The sequence below is a fragment of the Thamnophis sirtalis genome, unplaced genomic scaffold (genome assembly GCF_051295495.1).
Source record: "Thamnophis sirtalis isolate CommonGarterSnake01/CBP01778 unplaced genomic scaffold, rThaSir2_p1.2 scaffold_6, whole genome shotgun sequence".
Lineage (NCBI taxonomy): Eukaryota > Metazoa > Chordata > Lepidosauria > Squamata > Natricidae > Thamnophis > Thamnophis sirtalis.
Genome location: NW_028261386.1, coordinates 16,808,541 through 16,822,085, shown reverse-complemented (window position 1 = coordinate 16,822,085; position 13,545 = coordinate 16,808,541). Strand labels below are relative to the sequence as shown.

Below are 13,545 nucleotides of genomic sequence, written 5' to 3'. Positions count from 1 at the left end.
GTCTAATTAAAGGATTACTAATGGTGCCAAGAAAGCAGAGTGACATCATGAATTGAGATGGCTGAGTTATCTGCAATTTTATCCTTTCCAAAATGCTATGAACAAGCCTGCCCAAAGTCTGCCACAATTTTTGGGAACTGACCCCCTGGCATCTGGATGGCACCAGACTGGGAATGACTACCTTATATAAAACTAAAAGAGACGATCATAAAACTGTGTATCATACCAGTATATGGCTTCTACATTTACCTGCATCTGGCTTTGGCCCAAAATCCCTTTGACCTGTGAATCAGGAGAAAAAAAGCAATGGGCGTCTAAGCAACACCACACAAAAAGGAGAATCAACTATTCAGTCTTGATCTAATTAATATTAGCAATAAGATATGTGAAACCAAGAAATTGCAATTAAGAATGACACAAGATTTTGCCCAAGAAGAAAACCAATTATGGTCTCTAAGCTGAAGAGTGCCACACAGGTTTATGCTGGCGGTTGGTTGTCTTGTAGTTGCTCTTGGTCCATATAACTAAGCTCTTTGCCACAAAAATGTTCTCACTTAAGACAATGTGCTTAGAAGATTTTTTTTTGTAGATGCCATCTGAAGCCAACTAGGAGTTTCCAGAAAAATCATTTCATGCAATTGGGAAATAAAAAAACAAAACAAAACCAGAAATCTCATTTTAAAAAATGTATTATAAAAACTAAAAAAAAAAAAAGCTAAGCACACACACACACCAGCCTCAGCTCAAACAGGGGGGGGGGGGAATCAAATGCTTCTAATGGATAGAAACATGAAAATACAGGTATTTGGTGGCTCGTTAGGGGTTGGGATATTTTGGCACCTTTTAATATAGAGGTTTCCACTTTAATATTTTTTTGACGCTCAGCACTTACCACCATAATTTTTGAAGCCACCTCGGTCACCACCACTGCAGAGGAAAAATTGAAGAAATGATTTCTCCTTTAAGTCTTTACACGCTGAGCCCAAGGCTCAAAAGCTGCACTTACTGAAAGTTTATTTACTGCATGTTCTATAAAAATAAGTCTAATTTGTAGTATATACTTTTTTGCACCACAGAGATTAAACAAGGAAAATAACTTTCTGTTTATGACTATACTGTAGTTGACATGACTATAGATGTCTTTTTTTTTTACAAAACCCCCAAACCTATTGAGTATTTAACTGTAGAATTCCTCTTGCTCTCAGTGTCAAACTTCCCAACAATGTGGTGAGACAACAAATAGTCAATGAAAATGAAAACTGAATGCTTGCTTTAAATGCAATTGTATACATGGATTCAAATCCCACTTATCTTCAGTTAAGAACCAGAGTGCTCTCTTTCAGCCTTACCTATCTCAAAAATCTGTTGAGATTCAATTTAAAACAATATGCACTGCTTTAAGCAAGGGGGAGGAGATAAATCATCCTTAGTTATTTAAAGGCCAGCAAAAACAAGCAAAAATATCTAAATTTTAAGGAGAAAAAAATTCTATCCAGGCCCCTTTATTATCTTTATGTATTACCGTGTTTCCCCGAAAATACGACTGTCCCGAAACTAATGCCTTGCCACATTTTTCACGTGGGCCCACCCCTGAAAATAAACCCCCGCTCTGCCCGGCTGGAGAGGGGATTTGTGGGCGGCTGCTTGGGAGCGTGGTTACCTCATGGCTGCTTCGCCCGTGAGGCTGTGCCCAACTCTTCGGGAGTCCGCTCACAAGGGAGCAGCTGCCCAGCAACCCCAAAACAATAAGCCCTCCCTGATAATAAGCCCAAGGCCATATTTCATGGGGCAAAAGAAAATAAGACCCTGTCATATTTTCGGGGAAACACGGTAATAAAGACACATGAAAGATTATCAAATAATATGCAATCACTAATCGATTCATTTCATTACTTACTTGAGTGTAAATTCCCAGAGAACAAGGCAAAAATATCTCAAGGTCAAATGTGGAATCCTTGCATTACAGTACTATTACATAGCATGTCTGCATCAATTAAACTGAGTAATATGGAAAGAATCGGGTACAGTAAAGCCATTTTAGTCTGGGGAATTTTAAGCATTGAATCTTTGGTTCTGCAGTATTAAGAATAAAATGAAGTTCTACAGTATTAAGAATAGGATTAAGGCTATCAGAAAACCACAGGAGGTCAATCTGGATACAATGAGTTCCAATTATTTTTATATAAATAAAAAATTATATATAAAAACTATTTTCAAAGGCAAAATAAGGTTGTCTAAAAAGGTAATGTTGTTCGTTCAACATTATAGAATGGTTCAATTTAGTTAGTGATACAGAACATAAAATTATATATTTTATAAATTGCTATTTTAACACTCACGGCCTACTATGTTTCTATCCCTCTATTATCTCCTCTGCTTTGCATCCAAATTATAGCTAAATGTTCTTCTCCTCTTGGGCTGCTATTATTCTCTACCTCCTGATCTGGCAACATGTTCTTCTTTATCTCAAACAATAGCTATTCCTTTTCTTTAGCTGTGCTTTGTACTGGTAAGACACTGCTGGAATTCTACCAAAGAGTTTTCAAAGTGTTAATTCTATAGCTGAATAAATGAATACCATAAACACTTCACATTTATATAGTTTAGAGAACGATGCTTATCCTGGATATTAGCATATGCTCAGAGCTCATATGTGAACAGATGACAGCATGTCAAGGACGTGGGTTTTAATATAGCAGAAGCCTTTACATGAGAATTGAGCAACCTACAAATCCACAGGCACTTAATTTGAAGCCTCAATATTGAGTAAGCTAAATATTTCAGGACAACAACGCCCCCACCAAATGTACTAGTAGTTAAAGGGCTAAATGCAAGAGTTAACTCTACAACATTTCTAGGAACATTTGGCCTTATCATTCCATCGATCCACTTCCCAGGTCTTAAAGTATTGGTTCTGTCTTTCAAGTGGTATCATAGCATCAGTAGCCAGAACCACAGCAGTTCTAGGATGCATAACCTTTATGCCAAAAAACAACACTCTGTTTCACTCCTGCTTTAGCTACCTCTTCATGTCCAAATCTATTTGCTTTTGCCAATTTTAAAACATTAATTTAATTCTGCATATTTAGGGATAGCTTGTACCTTTTGTAAAATAATTTCCGTGAAGTCTTACTAATTCTCATTTTAGGCCAGAGTTGCAGATGGGCAAGAATACAGTGCCAGTTAAGGCAGTTAAAGAACCAAGCATCCAAATGATATGTTAATTGTCTCTATTATTTTAAAATATCCACTACATAAAATGAAGTTTCACAATGGAGGTCAACTGTGTTTTTTAGGTATGTACATATAAGAATGTTTTTTGTCACTTAGTTTGAATCATGGTATTCCTGTCTTATTTACTGTTACTGATTTAGTGCTTCAATGACTGGCTGATATTGATGGCAAACAAAAGCTAGCATTCTCTTGTTGGTTTATACATATTCTCAAGTTATACTTCTTGCCCTCTGTTATCTGATTCTCAGTTTGATTTATTTTGTTCCCTAGGATATTACCATCCACATTTAGATAAAGCTTTCACTTTTTTAAGCCACTTCATAAATTTACTTTTGCAGACAAAATTTATGAAGTCACTGGACTTGGTGGTCTCTCATTAATTATTAGTTAGTATAAGATATTTTAAAAACTGCTGATGAAGAAAATGAAACTTAAAAAATAAATTATTAATAATTGCCATCAAGCATGTGAATGTGGCTCAAGTTTCTCTGGTTCAAAGTAGCAAGGCAAAACAAATGTAGGCTTTTTTGGACTTTTATATAAAACATCTGGCTTGTATCAAAGTTATATCCCTAATGTAGCTAGTACTGTTTAGTTGAAGCTCCTGACATCTTTAGACAGCAGTGCCAGAAGCTGGGGAATGTCAGCATGCAAAACATGCACTTTCATCACTGAGCAATGACCTCACATTAATTTTAAGAGACATCATAATGTCAACTATATTAAGCGAACCAGTTAAACAGTCAAGAAAAGAATCTGAATGGCAAAATACTTAAGGGAGGAAAAAATAGGTGGAGGAAGTAAACATCCTCCCAAAACCATCTTCATATAATGCTGTTTTCCGAATCCAATTTAATAAATCACAGTTTAAGAGTTGTTTGCTTTTTTGCAACATTCTAGAAGACGTGCCATTTTTATTTTTATACATTTTTTTAATAAAGAATAATCAGTGGTTGGATAAAGCAAGAGATCAATAGATTGAGGAGGAGGACTTGTTAACAATCAATAAGAGATGTTTTTGCATCTATTGTAGGTCCAACAAGCTTATTTACCTTACATCTAATAAAAAATACAGAACAAGTGATACTGCTTCAGTTTCTGTCACCTTGTTTGTTCCATATACAGAGGTATAGACTGTATCAATAGACTGATTCAGCACTTATTCATTCTATATTAACATGCATGTTGAGCATGGCCTGCCCAGGTTCAATCTTCTAATTTATTTTGAGAAATAGCCTCATCCGTTTCTCTTTGCCAATACAGATGAGGGAATATCTAACATTTATAAATGCAAACTTTCCACACCATTTTTATATCCATTGTTTTACTTCAGAGACAGTTCTCAAAACTTGGATGAGATCTGTTATATCTATGCCAAGCAACAAGGCATATGCTATGTTCGGTTTTGAAATCCCCCAGCCAAAACCCTGAGGTACAATTTAAATCAAATCAGACATTGGCTAGGATAGGTAAACATCAGTTTCAGATTCAATAATTTATTCAATGGCAGTCTTAAATGCAAGTCTGATAAAGGCCTCCTCTGGTTCCTTCCACATACAAGAGGTTAGGGAGACATGGTCTTTTTGGCAGTGACCCATCTTTATTTTTGAGAGATTTGTGTTTTCCTTACAGCATTTCAGAAAATGGTTCCAGCTTGAGGGTTGACTGCTTTGTTTTGCACATGTTAAGTAGTAGTAGTAGTTGTTGTTGTTATTATTATTATTATCATCATCACAATTGTATCTCAGCGGCCAGTTGTTTCGCTGGATTTGGCATTGATTACTAGTCGGGCCGCACCCAGGGGCCTAGGACATAACTACTACTTACTACTTACTACTTACTACTACTACTGATTATTATTATTATTACAGAATTGTATCACAGCGTCCAGTTGTTTTGCCAGATTTGACATTGATTACTAGTCAGCCCCCACCTATTATTATTATTATTATTATAGTTTTCCTTTTTTCTATATTTGTATTTCCTTTTTTATGTTTATATAGTACCCAGGCTACAGATTGGGGCAGGCTACAAACATTGCAAACAAACACAAACATACAGCACAGAGCAAAAAACAGGGCAGTTGATAAAAGCACGTTCTCCTGGTCAGTGCAGAAAATTCTGAACTCATTTGGCCATGTACCCCTCTCTTCCTAACTCATTCCTAACTTTGTTCCATCAGGTTCAAAAGCAATGATTCAAGTTAAGGCAGCTTAGATGCCAATTAATTGTAACTGCACACCGAGAATCTATCCTTTCAACACAAAATCAAGTACAATGCAATGATGCTACGCAAATAGAATATAGAAAATATTCTATTTTCAGGTATCTGTTAAAAACAATGCTGAAACAGAGCTGTACATTCAAAGTAAGACATATCTACTGCCTTCACACCTGCCTCCAAATTCAGGCGTAAATACAACTACACACACTTGTTGCCTCATCCTTAAGTAAATGCAGCTGACAAATAGTGTGTAACTTGATAATTTAAGCTTAGTGTGATATTCCAATAAAAGACTGCTTCATCCACATGGGGGGAAAATTTACGAGCGCCAGTTAAAAGTAAAACATTATATTGTTCGCTGGTTACTTGTAGGTAGACAATGCCTGCATCTAATTTGGCTTATCAAGATTCAGAAATATGTTAGCTGTACTTGTTAATACAGCAATCATTACAAAGCCAATCTTATAGTTTAGCAGGAGAAGATCTGTGAACAAATCATAATTTCTTGTCTGCCTTATTCCTTGGCCTGTAAAAGCTGCACAATCTGGAAAAGTCAGATTAAATTTTTCATGGCATGAACAAATTTTATATCAAGGTATTGTAGAAGGCTCAGGAATAGTGGACCACAAAATCTTCAGCAATCCCACTTCTCAGATGCTAATGAGGAAGAGCAGTTGCCTCTCCTCTTACATGTATAACATGGATATTGGTATAAAAGAATAAAAGTATAATTGGACAAGCCTGGCATAGAATAGAATCTCAGATATCCTTTATCTTTTATAAAAATTCATTTTAGTGTTAAGTTACCAAATGTAGTATTTCTGGATTCCTGATCAATTCTTTGTATGAGGTAAGTATAGCCTGGATTATATGTTATACTAAGCAATGACTTTAAGTAATAGTTTTTATATTTTAGTAATGGTTTACTAAATAGAGGCTACAATGATTGGATCCATGCCTGAACACTATATGCCATCTATATAGGCTTTGAGTAAATTCTAGGCATGACTAGTTTTATATACCAAACTTAAACCAAAACTAAACTAAACATGAATGGCTTAGTAGGTGCCTGAATCAATCAGCCAGAAAGGTATTTGGGGACTTGAATTAATCATTAATATTAACATTTCAGGAAGAAAAAGTACTCCTTCAAGTAGTTTTTAACAGCATTCATCCAAGCAAGCAAGGAAAACAATGGACTAAACAGGTGCCATAATCCATCTCTAGCTTCTAGGTTAAATATTTTACCTCATGCCAGACATAGTATTTCTGTTGTCAGAATCAAATCTGCTTCCACCTCGTGGGCCCCCATAGCCTCGGTTATCGTCTCCAAATCTATTTTTGTCACGGCGATCATCTAAGGAATTTCAAAGCAATTACACAGGTCTGCAACTAAAAAGCTGTTTGATTATTTTCATCTAATTTCCATGTATTTTGGTGTGCTGAAAACAAATATTGAAAAAACTCCTAGATGTCATGATTTGCCACAACATGCAAAATTGTCTTCAAATTTATCAAATTTTTTTAAATTTTTGGTATTTTTTTATAGTATGAGTTTTTAACCAAATTTAAAGTCCAAATTACTATTAATTCATATAAGTGCATTTAAGATACAAAATGCCAAAAAAATCTTAAAGGGTTTATCCGAGTTATGTAAAAAAAATATAGCACTGTAAATCTGATGGTCAGCAATATACGTCTGTGCTTCTAATGGTAGAAGGGGTTAATCTTTCCTGAATAATCCAGTGGGAGGGAGACACAGGGCAGATAGCAGCATCTCCCATCAGTGCAGGGGGCGTGGCCAGCACTGTGACATCTTGTGTACAGACACAGAGCTGCTCTTTCCTGCATGCCACACTTGTGCACGAATCATCATCAGGTTCTTGGTTCTAGGCTGTTCACACTTTTCTCTTGCAATTCATGTTAGCTCGTCATTCTTCAACCGTTATGTTATGGCTCCGCGAAAGTGTATTAATTCGCCCGACAGTTCTGTTTCATCTGTGGTGAATATACAGTGTTGAAGCAACAGCAGAATATTACAGACTTTGTGAAAAAAGTATACTTTGCATACTTTGGACTAAAAATTGGAGATCAAGATAAAGTTTGGGTGCCTCATAAAGTGTGCAAACGGTGTGTTGAAGACCTCCAAAATTGGTTCAAGGGTAAGAAAAAATATTTCCATTATGGGATTCCTATGATATGGCGAGAGCAAAAGAACCATAGTGATGACTGTTACTTTTGTTCATGCGATGTGAAAGGGTTTAATTCCAAATGGAAGCATTCCATTTCATACCCCAATCTTCACTCAGCAATTCGTCCCATCCCCTATGGCACAGATATACCAGTACCCAGGCCCCCTGTTACCTTGGAAGAGATACGTAGCTCCGATGAAGGTGAAGTCATACCTGAACCAGATGATGAATCAAGTTCTTTGAAGATGATACAAGACCAAAATTATTTTCTCAGGAGATGAATGATTTGGTAAGAGACTTGAATCTTCCCAAAGATGCCGCTGAGTTACTCAGATCAAGGCTGAAAAGCAGGAATTTATTGTTGCCAGGAATGTCATCTTCATAGTTCAGACATCGTGAAAAGGAGTTCGTTCCTTACTTCGCCCAGGAAGACAAGTTGGTTTATTGCATCGATGTCAAAGGTCTGATGGGTCAATTTAAAATCCAATGATTCAGAGCAATGGTGTCTTTTTATAGATTCTTCAAAAAGAAGTCTCAAAGCAGTTTTACTCCAAAACGGTTTTTACGCTTCCATACCTATTCCGTACACTTGAAGGAAACCTACGAGAACTTGGAATTGGTTCTTCGTAAACTTCGTAAAAAATGAAGACCATGGTTGGCAAGTGTGTGGGGACTTGAAGGTCTTGTGCATGCTGCTTGGGCAACAAGCTGGGTATACCAAATACCCTTGTTTTCTGTGTCTATGGGACAGTCGAGACCGACAAAATCACTGGACCAAGAAGAGTTGGCAGCCGAGGGTGCTAACAGTCGGTGAAAAGAATGTCCTCTGAGAAACTTTGGTGCCTTCCCATAAAGTTCTTCTACCACCTCTCCACATAAAATTGGGATTGATGAAGCAATTCGTAAAATCAGTTCCAAGAGATGGAGAATGCTTCAAATACTTGGTCACCAAGTTTCCATGCCTGTTGGAGGCAAAATTGAAGGAAGGTGTGTTCGTTGGACCAGACATTAGAAGGCTTATAGTTGATCAAGAATTTGTCAATACCATGAGGGATCCTCAAAAAGAAGGGTGGATTGCATTTAAAGAAGTCGTATAGAATTTTTTAGGTAATAACAAAGATCCTCACTACAAAAAGATCGTCAGAAGAATGCTGAAAGCATTTCAAGCTTTAGGTTGCCTGATGAGTTTGAAAGTGCATTTCCTCCAGTCCCACCTTGACTACTTTCCTGAAAATTTGGGAGCTGTGAATGAGGAACAAGGTGAACGATTCCACCAAGACATTAAAGAGATGGAAAGGAGATACCAGGGGAAATGGAGCATTACAATGATGGCAGACTACTATTGGATGCTTCAGAGAGACATGCTACTCACAAGCGTAAATGCACCAAGAGGAGCCTCACAAGGAAGAAGAATCGAGTTTAGTGTGTAGGTGAGCTCATTTCAGTTCAAAAAAGGATTTTCATGAAAATATTGTAATAAAACTTTAATTTTATAAGTCTATTTCCATTTATTTTGAGGTATTGCCTTATTTAACAGTTACCTAAATTGTCAGGAAACATGATGTCCTATGACAAAATGGAGGTCATTTTTGGATTCAGTGCACCAAAAAACATAAAGATTACGTGGAATAACCAAAACAGCTCTCAAAATTTTTATTATAATTATTCTTTAGTAGATTAAAGCAAGTGACTAATTAGTTTAGAATTACACTGAATACATTATATTATTAGAACTTGAAGATGAAAAAATAGAACTCCCATTCAGTCAAAATTTCTTAATATTTTAAATGAATGTCTTTCAATCAATTACACTGGTAAATACTGAAATACTTGTAGAGGGAGGGAAATACTTATTTGGCTTTGAATGTTATGTACCCTGTTTCCCCGAAAACAAAACCTCCCCGGATAATAAGCCCAATCGGGCTTTTGAGCGCATATGCTAAAATTAGCCCCCCCAAAAAAATAAGTCCTCCCTGAAAATATTGCAACATAGCAGCAGCCATGAGGTGACCACGCTCGTCGCCTTCTGCACCTCAAAAATAATAAGTCCTCCCTGAAAATAAGGCCAAGTGCTTATTTTGGGGGGGGGGGTCAAAAGAAAATGACCATTGACTTACCTGAAGGGTTGTTTTCTGGGCGCTGTAAAGGAGAGTCCAAGCGTGGGTTAAATACATCCAATCTGCCCAGGACTGAATTGAAACTTTAAGGCACGCCTCTGGTGCTGACCATCCTCAGTTTTTTCAATGAAGGCGTGGAACTGTTGCACACTGAGAAGTCCAATAACAAATCTAATTCCAAACAAGGTGTAACTATATCCAAATGGACAGTCCATAAAGTCTGCACTGAACAGCGGAGACAGACCTCAGGGTGGGGTTGGAATCTCCTTCGCAGTGCTCAGAAAATGACCCTTCAGGTAAGTAAATCGTCATTTTCCTGGGCGCCGCTCTGGAAAGTCCAAGTGTGGGACATACCCAAGCTAAATGACATTATGGTGGCAAACAGTCAAGTTCAGGGTCTTTCCGCTGGTATGAATGCCCTGAAGGACTCGTCTCCCAAAAGCCCCTTCAGCAGAAGCAAACTTGTCCAATTTGTAGTTCCGAACAAACGGAGACAAGGAAGTCCAAGTGGCCGCTCTGCAAATTTCCTCTATCAGTGCTTGAGTCGCCCAGGCCACCGTGATGGCGGCACTTCTTGTAGAATGTGCGGCTTGGCACCGGTTTGGACTGGAGAACGTGGGCGAGGGTAATGCATGCCCGCAGCCACCGTCCAATGGTAGATGAGGAAACTTTGCGGCCTTGAGATGCAGGTTGAAATGAAACGAAAAGTGATTCAGAACGCCAGAACGCGGCTGTGCGCTTGATTTACTTGCAGAGCGTTCTACGGACATCGAGCATGTGCCATCTTTTCTCCTTAGAATGTTTGGGATGCGGACAAAAATCCAGGAGAATGACCTCCTGGGCTCGGTGGAACCAGGAGTTAATCTTAGGAATAAATGACGGGTCCAGCCGGAGGACCACCCTGTCCAGTTGTATCAAGCACAAGTCCTCGCGAACTGACAGGGCTGCCAACTCTGAAATACGCTGTGCAGAAGTGATGGCAATCAAAAAGGCAGTTTTAAACGTCAAATGCTTAAGGCTGGTAATACAAAGCGGTTCGAATGGTGAGCCAATCAGGGCCCATAAGACTATGTTGAGGTCCCATGATGAGTATCTGTGGACCACTGGGGGCCTCAGGTTTGTTGCCCCTCTCAGGAAACTACGGATAGTGGGATGACGTCCAAGGGATGAGCGCTCATCTGGGGCAAGTATTGTAGATAACGCAGCCACCTGACACCTGAGTGTGTTAGGTGCCAGGCATTTGTCTAGTCCATCTTGCAAATAGTCCAATATTTGTGGAACAGTAGCCGAGATCGCCATCACGCCATGAGATGTACATCAGGTGTCGAACGACCTCCAGGTGGCTTTGTAGATCCTGGTCATGGAGGGCCATCTGGATGCCTTAATGGTGTGGATGACCTTGGTGGAGAGACTGCCCCTGCTCGGGAGGTTCCACTCAAGTGCCAGGATGTTGAAGGGCCCCCTGGCTGAGAGAGACCTCGTGGTGGGGAATCTGCCAAGGAGGATTGACAGAGAGACTCACCAGGTTGGCAAACCAGGTTCTTCTGGGCCAGACGGGGCTACGAGCAGGACCTCCGCTCCCTCTGACAAGATCTTCTGGTTGACTCTGGGAAGAAGAGGCAATAGCGGAAATGCATACAGCAGACCCGACGGCCACAGGCAGTGAAGGGCATTGAGTCCTTTGGCTTGTGGAATGTGGAATCTGGAAAAGAACCTGGGAAGGTGCGTGTTCTCCAGAGTGGCAAATAGATTGACCAGCGGGTGGCCGAACCTCTGAGACAGGTCCGGATGTAGTCGCCACTCCGAGTGGTCGACCGTGGCTCTGCTCAACCAATCCGCCTGGATGCTATTTACTTTGGATATGTGTTCCACCTGTATTGAGCATAGGTGCTGCTCCGCCCACCCTCCCGGGGACTTGGCCTCTGCCATCAGGGACCTGGAGCGCGTGCCCCCTGGCAGTTAATGTGCACCTTTGTCACCACATTGTCTGTAAGTACCATCACGTACTGATCTCAGATGTTGTCAAGGAAGTGAACAAGAGCTAACTTCACCACTCTCAACTCCAGCCAATTGATGCTGTGCGTTGCCTCGGCTGGAGACCACCTGCCCTGCGCAATCTGGTTGTGGAGGTGGGCTCCCCAGCCATAAAGACTGGCATCCATTATGATGGTGAGACAGTCCGGCTCTTTGAAAGGTACTAGGGTGGGAGATAGCCACCACCTGAGTGAATGACGTACTTTCGGGGAGACCTGCACCAATGCCGTGGAGCTGCTTTCGTTGGCCCTTTGGTAAGGTAGAAGGAACCATTGTAAAGGCTGAGAATGAAGCCTTGCCCAAGGCACGATGGACAGGCAGGATATCATTTTCCCTAAGAGCTGGGACAACTGTACGACCTTGGTATGAGAGGATTGCTGTACCTGCAGGACCTGTTCCTTGAGACTCGCCACTTGTTCTGGTGACAGGAATACCTGATAGTCCATGGTATCGATGATGGCATGTAGATGCTGTAGTCTGGTTGTCGGTTGTAGATGACTTTTTTCTAAGTTGATGGAGAAGTCGTGGTCTTGCAGGATCCTCATCGTGTAATGCAGGTCTTGCGTCGCTTGCTGGTGCGACGACGGCTGGATGAGGACGTTGTCCCAGTAGCAGTGAAGTTACACTGGACAGGATCTGAGAAAGGCTGCCACCGCTGCAAGAATCTTTGTGAATGTTCTGGGGGCCGACAACAGGCCGAACGGCAAGGCCCTGTACTGGTAGTGGTGGCCTGCATAAAAGAATCTCAGGAACCTACAGTGAGCTTTGCGAATGGGGACATGGAGGTAGGCCTCTTTGAGATCTATGGAGGTTAGCATGTCCCCTGGCCTGATGCAGCCCAGGATTGACTGAAGGGACTGCATCTTGAACCTCCTGTAAGCTATATGATGGTTTAGCTTCTTTAGGTCGAGGATTCCCCTCCACCCCCCGGAATTCTTTGGGACTAGGAATAGAATGGAATAGAAGCCTGTCCCTTCCTGACCTGATGGAACCGGTTCTATGTCCCTGATGTCCCTGATATGAAGGATCTCCTGTTCCATGAGATCCCTCTTGACAGGACATGAGGGGGTTGGGCAATGAATGAAGCCGTGCGGGGGAGGGGAAAGGAATTCTAAGGTTAGACCCATGCAAATTATTTGCAGGACCCACTGCAAATCCCATTGGGCATGGTACAGCTGGAGACGCCCTGCTATGGGAGCCGTCCGTTAGTGGTCACTTATTTCTCCTGAAAGGCCTGGAACCAGACCCCCCCTCGAAAGGGGCGTTTGGAAAAATTCTGCTGGCGCCACGAAAAGGTGGACGGTCCTGGGACCTGTTGGTGTGCTGTGAGTAGGGACGATGGAAGGAACCAGAACTGGTGGAGGGCTCTGTGTTTTAAAAGGGCGGCCACCAGTAGGAGTTAGAACCCTTCCTGTCAGATTTCTTAGCGACCAATGGCATGCTTTCTTTTTGTTCTTGTTTTGACCAGATCCAGAACCTCCCCGAAAAGCTTGTCCCCCTTTAAAGGGGGCAGAAGCAAGCTTCCACTTGGACCGCATGTTCACGTTCCAGTGTCTGAGCCATAAAAGGCGATGCGTGGTGATGTTGGATATCAAGGCCCTGGATGCAAATTTAGCAATATTCAAGGTGGCTTCTGTGGCGTATTCCGTCACTGTAATGATCTTATTGACATCCTGTCTTAATTTGATATCCCCAGCTGGAATCTTGGCGAGTAATTGTCTCAGCCAGAGAGGGGAGGCCCTAG

The 13,545-nt window shown here is 40.8% G+C and overlaps 1 protein-coding gene across 4 annotated transcripts in view; it reads right to left on the bottom strand.

The window, feature by feature from the left end:
- The window catches only part of TAF15 (TATA-box binding protein associated factor 15), a 38,872-nt gene that overhangs the window by 11,455 nt on the left and 13,872 nt on the right, over positions 1-13,545 (bottom strand). For 3 of the 4 annotated variants that reach the window (XM_014058935.2, XM_014058938.2, XM_087717274.1), the window contains 3 exons: positions 6,707-6,815; positions 893-927; positions 250-282 (listed from right to left, as the gene is read on the bottom strand). In XM_014058935.2, coding sequence (XP_013914410.1) covers positions 250-282; positions 893-927; positions 6,707-6,815 — 177 coding nt within the window. The remainder of the gene's footprint in view (positions 1-249; positions 283-892; positions 928-6,706; positions 6,816-13,545) is intronic. The other variant, XM_014058937.2, reaches the window with a different exon arrangement.